A 14,622-nucleotide genomic window follows, 5' to 3' on the forward strand; every position below is an offset into this window, starting at 1 on the left:
ACTTTATCCCAGAGTCCATCGGGTCGCTGCTCTGTCCCCACATCTCTCCCCCAAGCACTGCCTGCCCTTGCAGGCACGGGATGTGCAGCCTCTGGGACCATTGGGAGCAGCTCTTGAGGCACAGAGTGAGCCCCACACCGCAGCTCTGCTTCACTGGATAAGCCCTGCAGGCAGCAGTGAGCTCTCATCTGTGCTGTCAATGTAGGCTGTCCTGCTGACCCCCAGCTCCGCTTCGCTACAGCGTGCTGAGTGAGGAAAGGGGAAAAGCAGGGTTAAGCCAGGGCTCAGCCTCACTCCCCCAGCTCCCTGAGAGCCATAAGAGCATCTCATGGCAGCCTCACCTGCCTCCTCCCAGCTGAGAAAATGTTGGAATCCCTCCAAGTCTGCGGCCAGCAGGGCTCGGAGAACAGGGTCCTGAGGGCAGAGAAACGGGCTGGGGAGCTCTGTGCCAGGAGCCCCTCGGGGCAGGGCAGGGCAGCACATGTGCTGTGCAGGGGACGCAGCCCTTCCTCACCACCCCACAGTGTGGCTCAAGAGGCTGCAGCCACCACCTCTCTGAGATGAGGATGCTACCAAGAGAGGCAGCCACACGGCTGTGCTTTGCACATGGGCTGCTGCAAGCCAAGGGCTCACCCTGGAGCAAAGAAGGCTGAGCCGCCTGCACCAACCCTTCCTGGCACGTGTGAACCAGTATGGTGCTGGCAGGGCTGGGGCTTTGCATGGCTGCCCATGTACCTGCAGGCTGCAGAACACCAGCGAGATGCCGTGCTTGTGCAGGTCCTGCAGCACCTCAGCCAGCCCCACCACTGCTGTGTAGTCGATGCTGCTGACATGGTGGCAATCCAGGATGACAGAGCACGGTGGGGACGCTGCTGGGAGAACGCATGGTCATTTTCCATGAGCAGTACAGGTGCCCCGGGGGACACAGCCCTGCGGATCAGGCAGCCCAAAGCTGTGTTTGGTCATAGCTACAAGGCTCAGCTCCCCCAGAAGTGATCTGGGAAGCATTGGGGGTCCCCATTTCCATCTGATGGCTGAGGAGCACCATACCTGCCAGCGCTCGGTCACGGATGATGTCCTGGAGGTGGTCAGCAGCAGGGAAGTGCAGGCTGCTCCCCGGCTGTACGACCAGCACACCTTGCTCCAACACCTGCACGGGGCCCATGGGGCTGAGTCACAGTGGGCTGAGGGCTGGGGTCTGCCCTGAGCCAGGAAATGGCCCACGTGACAATGTGAGCCAGTGTCCTTCCTGCTGGGTGAGCACACCCCAATCCGCACAGGAATTCCCCTCCTGCACACACCCAAGGTACAAGGAAGCAATGCCTCACTCTCCTGCCTCTAGTTCCTTGGGTTCCTCCTGTGCTTTTGCTCCTTGGAACAAGACCCTGGGCTGTGCTGACAGCTGGCTGGGGACATGGGACAGGGCAGGAGCAGGACAGGACCCTGCACCATTCCCTGCTGCTCTCAGGGAGCCAGCGAGAGCCCAAGCAGGGTGTAAGCCCACCTTGATTGGGGGCCTGGCCACGGAGTAGAGCAGGAGGATGCCTGAGACCAGCACACCAGCCATGATGCCGTACTGCACCTCCCAGAAGCAGAGCAGAAATGTCACACAGAGGGGGACGAGGTCCAGCCCTGCAAAATAGACAGCCTCAGGCTTGGCTGTGCCTCATCTTCCAGCCACCAGAACCTCAGTGTCAAGTTGGTAACCAGCAGTGGATAAGCAGAGGGAAGCACAGCAGAAAATAGATAAGGTGATGCAGCACTCTGATGCTCCATAACCCAATTCTGGTCCCACAGGGAAGGTGGAATGGTTTTAAACTAAAAGAGGAAAGAATTAGGTCAGATGCAAGGAGGAAATTCTTTAGCCAGAGGTGATGAGGCCCTGGCACTGCTGCCCAGAGAAGTGTATGTGCTCCATCCCTGGAGGTTCCCAAGGCCATGGATGGTCCCTGGGCAGCCTGAGCTGGTGGCAGGCAGTTAACCCATGGCAGGCGGTGGGCCTGAGGGGGGTTCTGAGGTTCCTTCCAACCCAACCATGCTCTGATTCTATGACCCAAGGGCAGAACAATTGAGGAGGAAACAGTCACTGGGTCAGCAAAAGGAGAAACCCCCAGCCGTGGACATGCAACCCCTGGGAAGGGCTCAGGCATTTCTGGGGCCAGGGCTAAACACCCCATCTCACCCAGTCTGGGCATCACCCACCCCACTTGTGCCCTCACTCTTAACCCTCCAGAGTGTCCTGAAGATCCTGGCATCAAACATGGGGACCACAGCAGAGATGATGACGGCCGCCAGCGCTGCTTTAGGGATGTAGCAGAAGAGCGAGGTGAGGTAGGCCAGGGACAGCAGCACCAGGGTGCCTGTGGGACAGCAGTGGTGCCTCAGCCATGCCCCTCCATGTACTGGGGCTCTCCGAGGCCAGGAGCAGCAAGGTGAGAGGCAATACCTGTGACGAGCCCTCCCATGGGGGTGCAGACCCCTGTCTGTGCATTCACTGCTGTCCTGAAACACAGAGCCACACGCTGCCCCTCCTGCTGCCTGCACAGCCCCTGGGCAGGTCCCACTGGGGGCTGCTGGCAAACCTGGTGCCCCCCACCCACTGTGGGACTTGGGGGGCAAAGCAGCTGTGTGATGTGCCCGCCTTGCTGCCAGCTGGGGGCCGGGGCATGGGAACCACCAGCACCACGAGGGCTCTGCCTGAGGTCTCTTTGCAACCCCCCAGGATGAGCCCCACCATACACCCACCGGCCAAAGCTTCCTGTGATGGGATACGAGGAGAAGAAGGAGCCCAGGATGTTGGCAGTGCCTGCAGTCAGGAAGGAGAGGGGCTTTGGGTGCACAACTCGGTCTGTGTCACTGCTGTCCCCTCCTCTGCTCCAGATGGGCCCACCCATCCCTACAAGCCCCACAGCCTTACCCATGGCCAGCAGCTCTTGGTTGGCATCGATCCTGTAATCGTTCTGTGAAGCTGCAAGGAGAGGAGCACAGCCCAGAGCGCTCAGCACACTGCCCCCATGGGAACTGCAAGGTCCCCTCAGCCCCTAACCCCTCACAGGGCCCCCTCCAGCCGTACCAAAAGCTTTGGCAATGGCGACAGTCTCCAGCACACCCACCAGGGGGACCACGGCCAGCCCAGCCCCCATGTCCTGCAGAGGAGGATGGGGAGCATCAGAACAGAGGAGCAAGCCCCGAGGTGCCGACAAAGCAGCCCCAGAGCCCGGCACCCACCTGCACCATCCTGCCAAAAGGCACAGTGCCATTGGGAACAGCCTTGGAGAAGGGTGGTGGATGGAACGGGGGGAGCCCACAGGGAACACTGCCGGTGAGCGTCAGCGGTTGGGAGCCGCTCACCTGGAAGGAGTATGCCACCAGGCCAGCAGCCAGCACCACCAGGGCATTGCGTGCTGCGGGGAGAGAACAGCCCTGAAAACCTGGGGCAAAGAGGGCAGTCCAGGCTACGAGGTCCTGGGAGAGCAGGGGGCAGGGAGCAACGCACCTGTGGCACAGCTCTGGATGAGCAGGATGCTGGCCCTGGTAGCCAGTGGCTCCGTGCTGGCAGCGGGATGCAGGCAGCTCTTCATGGCCCTCAGCCCAGCCAGTGCAGCCAGGCAGGACAGCCCCAGAAAGGCATCCCCAACCCTGCAATGGGATGTGTCAGGGCTGCTACCTTGCAGGGATGCTGCAGCACTGCTGGCAAAATGAATCACCAGCAAAACTCATCGCCTCGCTGCAGGGGAAGGAGAGCGTCTGCCCCCAACACCGCCTGTGGGCTCTTTGGGGACAGGGAAGAAGGATGCCAGCGGTAGGCAGGATTCGTGCAGCCAGACCCACCACCTCCCCTCCCCACAGCAATGAGGTGTGTGAAACCTGGGAGCTCCTCTCTTGGGCCACCAAAAACTGGGGGAGGACTTGTGACAGATGCACGGCCCCAAGGATGTGCTTTTGGGCTGGCAAAATCCTAACGGGGAGCCGAGAACAGGAGAAGTTCGCCCTGTGCCCCTCTTTAGGAGCCCATGTGCATCCCTATCTTTGAATTTCCAGAAAAACTGAGAAGTGTAGAGAACAGGCTCTCAAGTCACAGTGCTGGGCATGGACTGAGAAACAGTCCAAGGGGTGACCAGAGGTGTGTAGTGAAGCAGCAAAGCCTGAGAGCAGCAAGGGTGTAGGGACGGTGCTGACCTGGTCTCCCCAATCCTCCTCAGTGTTTCATACACCTGCAGGAAAAACTGCCGAGGGATCCCCTGCAGCCCCAGGATGTTCTGTGCAGAAAGACAACCTCATGCAAGCCCAGCACACAATGGCCAGCCCAGGGCACTGCAGGCTGGGACAGCTCAGGGCAACTTCCCTGAGTTCCAACACACAGTGAGGACAGACCTCCTGGGCTGCCCCAGGGATGTTCTGGTTCTCTTTCAGCCCCAAGCCCTGAGAGGCCTCCATCCCAGGCAGCCCCTGCCAGCCCCATCCCCTGCTTCCTTGCACAATCTCACACTGTGGCCCCGAGCCTGATTTTGGTTAACCACAAAGGAAGCATTGCAGCTCCAGAAGAGCCAGAGTGCTGCCCACTGCTGAGCAGCCAGCAGGGCTCCAGGAGAGGGGGGCAGAGCTGAGCCCCTACCTTGACCTGGTTGAAGCTAATGGTGATGGAAGCAGCTGACGTAAAGCCCTTAATGACTGGGCAGGAAACAAAGTCCAGGAGGAAACCTGCATGGGATGAGTGACACAAATTGCTCTGCTGGCACTGAAAGGGAGCACAGGGTGCACAGGAAGCTGTGACAAGTGACAGCAGCACAACTCCAGCATCTCAGAGAGCACAGGGGAGGGAGCGACTGCAGGACACATCTCTAGAACACAAACACACAGCACAGGCATCTCACCGAGGTGCAGGAGCCCCATGGCCAGCTGAATGCAGCCAGAGAGGAAGGCGAGCAGCACAGCATAGGCAGGGTCATGGAAGGCGTAGGACGAGACAAGCAGGGACATGATGGCAGTGGGGCCCAACGTCACATCCTTGGCGGTGCCCAGGAGGCAGTACACAAAGCAGCCCACGAAGGAAGAGTAGAGGCCGTACTGCACGGGGACACAGAGCACTCAGATTGGATACAAGGAAGAAGTTTTAACAATACAGGCAGTGAGGCAGTGGCACAGGTTGCCCAGAGAGGCGGTGGTACCCCATCCCTGCAGACAGCCAAGGGCAGGGATGGGCTGTGAGCACTGATGGAGCTGTGGGTGCCCCTGCTCAGGGCAGGGGTGGCACCAGATGGCCTTCAGGGTCCCTTCCAGCTCCAACCATCCTGTGATGGTATGATTCTACGCCACCTGTGCTTGCACCCAGCCCTACCCGACCCTCCCAGCCGTCCCATTCTGCTCTGCCCCTTCCAACCCGCGGGTCCCCACGGGCAGGGCCGAAGGCAGTCCGGGGCTGTGCCACCCACCTGCACGGGCAGCCCGGCCACCTCGGCGTACGCCAGCGCCTGCGGCACGACCGTGAGCCCCACGGTAACGCCGGCGATCAGGTCGAGCCGCAGGCAGGACAGCGAGTAGCGCGGCAGCCAGCCGAGCACGGGCAGCCTCCGGAGCACCGCCCGCTGCCACCAGCGCTGCCCGGGCTCCCGCGGGCCCCACATGGCTCAGTTTGGGCTCACGGCATCCTCGGGGGCCGCTCCGCCCGCGGGCCGCCCCGCTCCTCCCGCCGCTCCCGACAGCTTCGGGCACACAAACACCCGCAGCGCTGCATCCGGCGGGCGGCTCCGCCTGGGACGGATGTGAGCCGTTCCGGCCGGCTCATGTGACTGGAGCAGAAGGAGGAGCTGCGGCCCCCGAGCCCTGCCGGTGTCGGTGTCGGTGCCGGGGCCGGGGCCGGTGTCGGTGCCATGCGGGTTTGGGCGCTGCCGCTGCTGCTGGGTGCGCTCCGGCTCGACGGAGCCCTCGCCCGCAACGTGCTGCTCCTGCTGGGTGAGCGCCCGGGGAACGCGGCTGTGCTGCGGGATGACCGTGAGCTTCTCCCTGCCCACCGCCGGTTCTGCTGCCCGCAGGGTTCGGCCGGGCCGGGCTCACCCCGTGCCGCAGGGCTCACCCCGCGCTCCTGTCCCCGCAGCGGACGACGGCGGCTTCGAGAGCGGTGCCTACAACAACTCGGCCATCCGGACGCCCAATCTGGACGCGCTGGCACGGCGCAGTCTGCTCTTCCAGAACGCTTTCACGTCCGTCAGCAGCTGCTCGCCGAGCCGGGCCAGCGTGCTGACCGGGCTGCCCCAGGTGGGCATCCCCTGCCCGGCACTGCAGCTATGCTGTGCTGTTCTGGAGGTCAGCACGCTGGGCATCGTCCCACCGCGTGGCCTCCCCCCGTCTGCAGCACCAGAATGGGATGTACGGGCTGCACCAGGGCGTGCACCACTTCAACTCCTTCGACGCCGTGCGCAGCCTGCCGTGGCTGCTCCGCCAGGCAAACATCCGCACAGGTGGGGACCCGGCACAGGGAGGGAATCAATGACTGCAGCCCTGCGTGGTGCCGGGTTTATGCCCCTGCTCTGCTTCCTCCCCGGCCTCCATACTGCTTCCACTTCTGTTCTCCTGCTGCTTTCTGGCTCCCAGCCTCATGCCGGACCCACATCTCCCCCCCATTTGCTCGCTGCTCCAGTGCTGGTGCACGCTGTGGCCAGGGCAGAGCAGTCCCAGGCAGGTCCCATTTTCTGACCCCACATAGAAGTGCCTCTGCATACAGCAGCAGGGACTGGGGCATCATTTGTGATGGAGCAGAATCTCTGCACCAGCCCTGGGGCAGAAGGAGGGGCCGAGAGTGCCCTGCCTCTCTCCTCTTGGCACAGCACACATCTGTGTTTCTATAGGGATCATTGGGAAGAAGCACGTTGGGCCTGAGGCTGTGTACCCCTTCGACTTTGCCTACACGGAAGAAAACAGTTCGGTGCTGCAGGTGGGGAGGAACATCACCCGCATCAAAGCGCTGGTCCGGCGCTTCCTGCAGAGCCAGGACACGAGGTGGGATGGGGCCCTGTGTGCCTGGGAGCCCTGAGCACCCTGCAGGGGGGACACAGAAGGCTGTGACTGGGGGGGCCAATGGGGCACACAGGTTATCCCCAGCTCCGCTGCCTCCCCCCTCTCCAGGCCTTTCTTCCTCTATGTTGCTTTCCACGACCCACACCGCTGCGGGCACTCCCAGCCCCAATATGGAGCCTTTTGTGAGAAATTTGGCAATGGAGAGAGCGGCATGGGCTGGATCCCTGACTGGAAACCACAGCTCTACCACCCAGAGGATGTGCAGGTTGGGGCCATGGGGTTGCACAACAGCCACCAGCCGTGGTGTGCCGATGCCACCCCTCCCATGGCCCCACACACCACTTCCCCTTTCTCCATGTAGGTCCCTCGCTTTGTTCCAGACACACCGGCTGCCCGGGCAGACTTGGCAGCTCAGTACACCACCATCGGACGCATGGACCAAGGTAAGGGGTGTGGGAGCAGGCTGGTGCCTGCACACAGAGCTCTGTCCTGCAGCTGCCCAGCTCTGCCTGCTGCCCACAGGGATCGGGCTGGTGCTGGAGGAGCTGCGGCGTGCTGGCGTCCTCAACAGCACGCTGGTGATCTACACCTCTGACAATGGCATCCCCTTCCCCGGCGGCAGGACCAACCTCTACTGGTCAGGCACAGCTGAGCCCCTGCTGCTCTCCTCCCCGGAGCACCCCAGGCGCTGGGGCCAGGTCAGCTCAGCCTTTGCCAGCCTCCTGGGTAAGTGCTGCCTGTGAGGAGGGAGCGGAGCTGTGCCAGTTCTCTCCTGCACTGCATCTCTGTGCTGCAGTCACCCCAGCATAGGTGGGATAAGCACGGGTGACCCTCTCGGGTTGAGCTTGCTCCCATGGGTGCCAGCTCCCTCCTCACCTTCTCTTTCCCTGCAGATCTCACACCGACCATTTTGGACTGGTTCTCCATCCCCTACCCTTCGTACAGCATCTTTGGCACAAAGCGGGTGCAGCTGACGGGTAAATCTCTCCTGCCAGCGCTGCAGTCAGAGCAGCCCTGGGCCACCGCCTTCAGCAGCCAAAGCCACCACGAGGCCACCATGTACTACCCCATGCGTGCCATCCAGCACCGCCAGTTCCACCTCATCCACAACCTCAACTACAAGATGCCCTTCCCCATCGACCAGGACTTCTACGTCTCACCCACATTTCAAGACCTGTTGAACCGCACCAGGGCCGGGCAGCCCACGCACTGGAACAAGACCTTGCACCAGTATTACTACAGGGACCGCTGGGAGCTCTTTGACTGCAGCCAGGACCCCACCGAGAGCCACAACCTGGCCTCTGACCCACACTATGCTGCCGTCTTCCAGATGCTGCGTGCGCAGCTGCTGAAGTGGCAGTGGGACACGGGGGACCCCTGGGTGTGCGCCCCTGATGCTGTCCTGGAGGAGAAGCTGAGCCCGCAGTGCCAGCCGCTGCACAACGAGCTGTGAGCCGCTCCACCAGCACTGCCTGGCCTGCAGCACGAGGATCCTCGTGGCTCTGCTCAGACTGAGAAGCTGTAAAGCCAAACTGATGCTCAATAAAGCTTCTGGTGGAGAGCTGTGTGGTGTAGCTGGGGCTCAGCTGCAGCTCACTGGGAAGCAGCCAGCAGCCACTGGTGGGCACACAGAAGTGGTGTAGTTCTCATTTTGGCACAATGCGCACAGCATGCAGAACTGCTGTGGTGTGCATGCTCTGGGGCTGCCCTGATTGTCACCCCTGTGACACCCTCAGGTGAGGGGACAGGAGCAACCACCAGGCACCCTTCTATTCTTTGTGGGGCCGGGCTGTGATTAAACCCCACAGCTCAGCACAGCTCCGGAGTTTCCAAATGCTGGGGATGGAGCCAGGGTGCCCCAGCCAAGGGGAGGGCTGAGAGCTGATGGCAGGACAGGCTGGGACTGAGCCCAATGGCTACAGCAACACGAACTGCTGGGAGCAAACAACCACTCTTTATTCACAGCATTTCTCCCCAGACCCCCACCCTACTCCCAGCCCTCGTGGAAAAGCTCCAGACTGCATCCCACACCCAGCACACACCGACCACCACAGTCCAGTGTGCAGAAGGGACTCTCCCACATCCATCCCAAAAGCACAACCAGGAGAATCCCCACAGTCCCTGACAGGTGCCAGGTTTCTCACACTGACAGGTTGCTGTCTCAGCAGGCACTTGGGTCTTTTTTTTTCCCCATTCTGTCGATGAGTTTTTCCCCATCCCCTCAAGTTCTGCAGGCCTGCTTGTGCCAGCCCCGTTCTTACACCTCCCGTGAGTTCATTTCAGCACAAATATGCCAGGCTCAGCAGCTACAACACATGGGCAAGAGGCAACACTGCTTCAGAAGGGATGGACGGATTCAAAGCACAATGGCACAGTGGCACCCGGGACAATCACCTGCTCAGGACCAAGTGACCACAAACTGCTCCCACATCGGCAGCGACACGGAGACACGCAGCACCTGGGGAGGCAAAAGCAGAGTCAGCCCCATCCCACGGGCCCGGGGCTCCCCCAGGAGGAGCAGCACTCACCTGGGTGTCACTGCGGTATGAGAAGTCCTCCACAGGGATGCCATTGGCCAGGACTCGCTGTGGAGCACTGGGGACGCCCAGCACGGTGACGTCCTCCAGCAGGATCCCATCCAGGTGGCCGCCAGCCCGCAAGATCTGGCTAAGCACGGCACCCTGTGGAAACAGGGAAGGTCATCCAATGCCCCTGGGGCCCCCCAAGCACCCCCTCCTTGCCCCAGCCAGCACCGCTGGCACCGCATTGCGAGCAGCTCGAGGGGATGCAGTGATGGCGAGGCTCATCCTGGGGACCTTGGTATGATGTGGGTGCATCAGTGCCCCCCCCCCCCCAACTCCCAGCCCCATCCCATGCTCACACGTGCAGCCAGGAAGAGGATCTCAGTGCAGTCCCCCTTCTCAAAGCTCTGCCAGCTCTCCCCATCGTCCCAGTACAGCTCTCCACGGGCGAAGCCGTCCGGTGTCAAGGCCACTACCACGGTCATCCCCTTCTTGCGGGACTCAACTGTGTTCAGTCCGGGCTTCTGGGGGTGCAGGGTCAGACCCAGGCCCTGCCCCAACCCCACGCACAGCCGTGGAGTGGCCGGGTCCCATTGTCATTGGGGTGTCACACAGAGAGAACTCACCTGCAGGGGCAGAATGTGCCCTGCTCGGATGTGCACGTTAATGGTGTCCAGGGGCGCTGCTAAAAGGATCCATTGCCCTTTGCTGTGGATGGTCGAGTCCTAAATAAGAAAAAGAAGAAAGGCTGCATCCTGGGGATCAACGCATCCACGGGGATCCCAGCAGAGCATCACAGCCCTCTGACTGCCACGAGGGATGGAAGTGTCACAGCTCTGGGGACAGCTCACAGGTCATATGTTGGGGTGAGATGGAGGAAGACACACACCGTCCCACAGCCAGCACTTACCCCTGTGAAGCTGTACCACGTCCCAGTTGGGAAATAGCCACTGACTTTGGTCTGTCCCTGCTCCAGCACCGGCGTGATCAGCAGCCCTGCGCCCCACAGCAGCTGGCGGTCCACGCTCCACGTGTTGGGGTCTGTGGGGAACCTGGGGAGGAGTGAAGGGGCAGCACCACAGCAAAGCCCATCCTGCACCCACTGCCCCACGCCCAGCACCTGGCACTCACTCAAGGAACAGTGGCCGTGCCACCGTGTCCCCAGCCACGTGTGCCCGGTGGAAGAGGGTGTAAAGGTGGGGCAGGAGGGAGTAGCGGAGGCGGAGGGCCCTCCTCATGGCATCCTGTGCAGCCAGGCCAAAGGCATAGGGCTCCTGTGGCTGTGAGAAGCGGGAGCTCAGACAGTGCGTGGATGCGCGCATGCAGCGATGGATGGCGACACGGCCCTCGGCCCCGTGCTCACTCGGTTCCCGTGGTCATTGTGGTTCCTCATGAAGGGGTAGAAGGCACCCAGCTGGGTCCAGCGCACGCACAGCTCCTCGGATGTGTCGCCCGCAAAGCCACAGATGTCAGCACCCACCAGCGGAACCCCGAGGAGGTTGAAGAGCAGCACCTCTGCGGGATGCACAGCGATGGCACAGCCGCACAGGGATGGCTGCACAGCCCCAAAGGGAAGAAGGGGACACGGCCCTGCAGCCCACCTGGCACAGAGCGGGCCAGCTGCTCCCAGCTGCTCTCCACATCCCCTGTCCAGTGCCCTGCATAATGGCCGTGTCCCGCAAACGTGGAGCGCGAGATGACGAAGGGCCTCGTGCCCCGCACCCTGAGCAGTGCACTGCAGGGAGAGACCGGGGCTGAGCCCTGTGCTGGGGGCACGGCAGCTGTGCTGTAAACCAACCCCCCTCTTGCTCCCTGCATCTCCAACCAAATCTGAGCCCACACTTCCACCCCAATGGCACCAGCATCTCCAGCTCCCACCCGGTGGGCTGACACTTACTTGTGGGAGGCGATGGCCTCGGTCAGCCCATACAGGCTGTGCAGGTTGTAGTGGGAGGACAGGTGCTGCTGGCTGGAGGCGCAGATGGTGCCTGCCTGCAGGCGGCCCCCAAACACACCTGCACAGAGAGGTGAGGGTGAGCTGGGGCTGCCAACAGAGCACTACCCACAGCAGCACCCCCAGCGTTGCTCACCCGGCACGTATGGGGGCTTCTCCAGGCTGCTGTCAGGGCAGCCATCCTGGGAGCCCTCCACAAAATTGGATGGCTCGTTCATGTCCTGGGGAAGGCAAGGAGGAGCCCTCACTGCTGGGGAAGTAGGGAGCGGGGAAGGCGGGGAAGGAGCTGGGAGCTGCATTGGCCACTCACAATCCACATGCCATCGAATGGCACCTGCTGGTGGAAGTCCTTCACCATGTCGTGCCACCACTCGTGCGTCTCAGGGTTGGTGAAGTCTGGGAAAGCCGTGGGGCCTGGCCACACCTGCAGGAGGGTCAGTGATGGGCAGAACCCCATTCCCATCCCTGGCATCCCTTGGTCCCCCCTGGGTGCTCCCCTCCTTCTCGCCACTCCCCACAGCCCCCACACGGCCCCCACGCTCCAGGACGGAGCTGTGCCCCTCACACCTTCCCAATAAGTGGCTGCCCCGTGGCGTTGCGGATGAACACTCCTCTCTTCAGTCCATCGTCGTAGGGCCGATAGGTGCCAGGCGGCCCCGAGCTGCTGATGCCAGGATCCTGCAGGGCACAAAGCCACGGCATCACCAGCAAGGACAGGGAACGGCTCCCAGCCCCACTCCTGTATGAGATTTTGTAAAACCCAGGAGAGCAGAGGGCAAGGATGTGGCCGTGGTGATTACAATCACAGAGTAATTAAGGTTGGAAAAGATCTCTAAGATCCCTAAACTCAACCCTAACCCATCCCACTGACCATTTGTCCCCAAGTGCCACATTTCCACAATTCTGAAACACCTCCAGGGCTGGTAACCCCCCCACTCCGCTGGGCAGCTGTGCCAATGCATCACCGCTCTTTTGGAGATTAAAAGTTTCCTAATGCCAACCCATAATAGTCGTGCCCCAGGCCCCTCACAGCTCCCACTGCCCCTCTCTGGACACACTCCAAGGCCTCGGTGTCTTTCTTAGGGACCCAAAGCTGAGTGCAGCACTCACCACTGACTCACTGCGTTCAATTGGCCGATGATGGAGCACTGATCAAGGGCTACTAAGAATCATCCGACCCCACCTCATGATTTATCATAAATGTATGAATAAACCCCAGACTGCCACTAAACCGAAGCCGTGTAGGACTCAACCGATGAGGTGAGCAGGCCACGTCCCTCACCACGATCATGACATAGTGCAGTCCACGCTGATGGAAGTCGTGCACCATGTCGGGGTAATCCCTGAAGGTTTCCTTGTTGTAGGTAAAGTCCCTCTTTGCATCCATGTAATCCAGGTCGTTCCACTGCACGTCCTGCAGGGCAGCGCTCAGTGAGGAGCAGCCCCACATGGTGCCCACAGCCACCCCACATCCAGCACGTACCAGGGGGAAGCGCCCAGCTGACATGTTGGCTGCAGCCTGCCGGGTGGTGGCAGAGGAGGAATAACCCCAGCGGCACAGGTGGAAGCCCAAGGCCCAGTATGGGGGCATGAAGGGGAACCCTGAGGGGCAGGAGAGCAGCTGCTAGCAGGGGTGGTGACATGCTGTGAGCACCCGAACCCCATTGCCATGCTGTGCCATCCTACCAACGACATCCAGGTACTGCCGCACCACATTCTGGGGGTCGGGGCCCAAGAAGACATAGAAGTCCAGGATGCCTCCTGTTGTGCGCCAGGTCAGGGCTGGGCTGGGCTGCAGGAGCACATCTGGGGGTGCAGGCAGTGGTTAGTGCAGGGTCAGTCCCGGTGTGGCCACGTGTCTGGCAGCACTCACCCATGGCATTGCTGTTCAGCAGGAAGACACCATGCGCAGAGCCACCGTCCTCCAGCACCAGGTAGAAGGGATGGGAACCATAAAGATTGACCTGGGGCTGGAGCAGAGCTCAGGTGAGACCCCAGTGCCCGCCCACCCCTCGCCAACCCCATCACCCCTCGGCCCCGTCTGTACCGCGGGTGCCATGTCCCGGTTCCACAGCGTGACCCTGGTCCAGGCCGTGTCGAGGATGAGAGGGGACAGGCGCTCCCCCAGCCCAGAAATGAAACGGGAGGGCAGAGAGGTGGAAATCTGCAGGAACTGGTCCGCAAAGAACAGCGGAGCGACGCTGGTGTTGAGCCTGCGGGGAGGAGGGGGGAGTGCAGCCAAGGCACGGCACGGGGCACGACCGGGGCTCGATACTTACAGGACCTGCACTTACAGGACCTGCCCGCCGGGCTGCCGGAACACGACGATGCCGAACGGGTCCTGGCGGAGCTGCACCCCGTACAGCGCGTCGGCCGCACGGATGCTCACCCGCGGCGTGGCCATGGGCACCTCGTAGCGCTGCCGCGCCGGATCGCGGAGCTGCGGGGAAGAGGGGCTCAGCGGGGCCGGCGGAACGGGAAGGAAAGGAGGGGATGGGGGAGCATCGGGCGCACCGTGAAGCGCAGGCGGCTCTCGGTCTCCAGCGCCACTTCCAGCCGCAACGTGCCCACGTCCGCGGGCAGAAAGCTGGGCACCACGCGGCGGAGCCGGGCCGCGTAGCCGCCGGCCGTGGCCGTCACGTTGTCCGCCCGGTAGCTGCGGTAGCCGCGGGGGAAGAAGCACCAGGGAGGGCCGCCGTCGCCGGGGCCGGACGGAGCGTAGCAGCAGCCCCGCGCCTCGCAGCCCGCCCGCGCCAGCAGCCGCTCGGGGCCGCAGTCGAAGCGTTCGTCCGGTGGCACCGCGCAGGCGGAATCCGCGGAGCTGCGGGCGGAGGGGAGCGAGCGGAGCAGCAGCGCCAGCAGCAGCGCCCGCCACCCCGCCATGGCCTCGGCTCCGCTCCTTCCGGGCTCCGCTTTCCTTTCCCGGTGTGCGCGGCGCCGCCTCCCGCTCCCGCCGAGGCACCGCAGCTCCGCACCGCAGCTCCGCACCGCAGCCCGCGACCCCCCGGAGCGCTGGGGCTGAGCGCCGCCTGAATGCACGGAACAGATGAACCCGTGTCGGAAAATAGAAGACACGAAACGGATGAAGCAAAAGAAACCAAACACGCTTTGCAGTAGCACGTCTTTAATGAG

At 62.3% G+C, this 14,622-nt stretch overlaps 3 protein-coding genes across 3 annotated transcripts; 1 reads left to right on the plus strand and 2 right to left on the minus strand.

Moving 5' to 3' along the window:
- Positions 1-150: 150 nt before the first annotated feature.
- Positions 151-5,624, minus strand: SLC26A11 (solute carrier family 26 member 11; the record flags this gene model as incomplete). Its single annotated transcript, XM_079544265.1, has 16 exons — positions 151-245; positions 342-414; positions 736-872; positions 1,051-1,150; positions 1,505-1,632; positions 2,220-2,360; positions 2,447-2,502; positions 2,746-2,806; positions 2,918-2,968; positions 3,074-3,146; positions 3,229-3,404; positions 3,497-3,639; positions 4,180-4,259; positions 4,616-4,701; positions 4,875-5,067; positions 5,433-5,624. 16 exons carry the CDS (start codon positions 5,622-5,624, stop codon positions 151-153), a joined length of 1,785 nt encoding a protein of 594 aa, XP_079400391.1.
- Positions 5,623-8,467, plus strand: SGSH (N-sulfoglucosamine sulfohydrolase; the record flags this gene model as incomplete). The annotated part of the gene is given in 10 exon segments (XM_079544507.1): positions 5,623-5,706; positions 5,708-5,800; positions 5,802-5,952; positions 6,095-6,255; positions 6,353-6,458; positions 6,846-6,996; positions 7,123-7,279; positions 7,376-7,457; positions 7,537-7,740; positions 7,908-8,467. Coding segments are annotated over 10 exon segments (1,749 nt in total).
- A 945-nt stretch (positions 8,468-9,412) lies between these two features.
- GAA (alpha glucosidase) lies at positions 9,413-14,373 on the minus strand (the record flags this gene model as incomplete). Its single annotated transcript, XM_079544363.1, has 19 exons — positions 9,413-9,472; positions 9,543-9,695; positions 9,896-10,060; positions 10,163-10,261; positions 10,447-10,588; positions 10,668-10,816; positions 10,900-11,051; positions 11,138-11,271; positions 11,434-11,551; positions 11,627-11,711; positions 11,801-11,914; positions 12,058-12,168; positions 12,773-12,904; positions 12,974-13,092; positions 13,177-13,296; positions 13,364-13,460; positions 13,538-13,703; positions 13,785-13,930; positions 14,005-14,373. 19 exons carry the CDS (start codon positions 14,371-14,373, stop codon positions 9,413-9,415), a joined length of 2,631 nt encoding a protein of 876 aa, XP_079400489.1.
- Between the last annotated feature and the right edge of the window lie 249 nt (positions 14,374-14,622).

This window comes from Tetrao urogallus (assembly GCF_951394365.1).
Source record: "Tetrao urogallus genome assembly, chromosome: 18".
Taxonomy (NCBI): Eukaryota; Metazoa; Chordata; class Aves; order Galliformes; family Phasianidae; genus Tetrao; species Tetrao urogallus.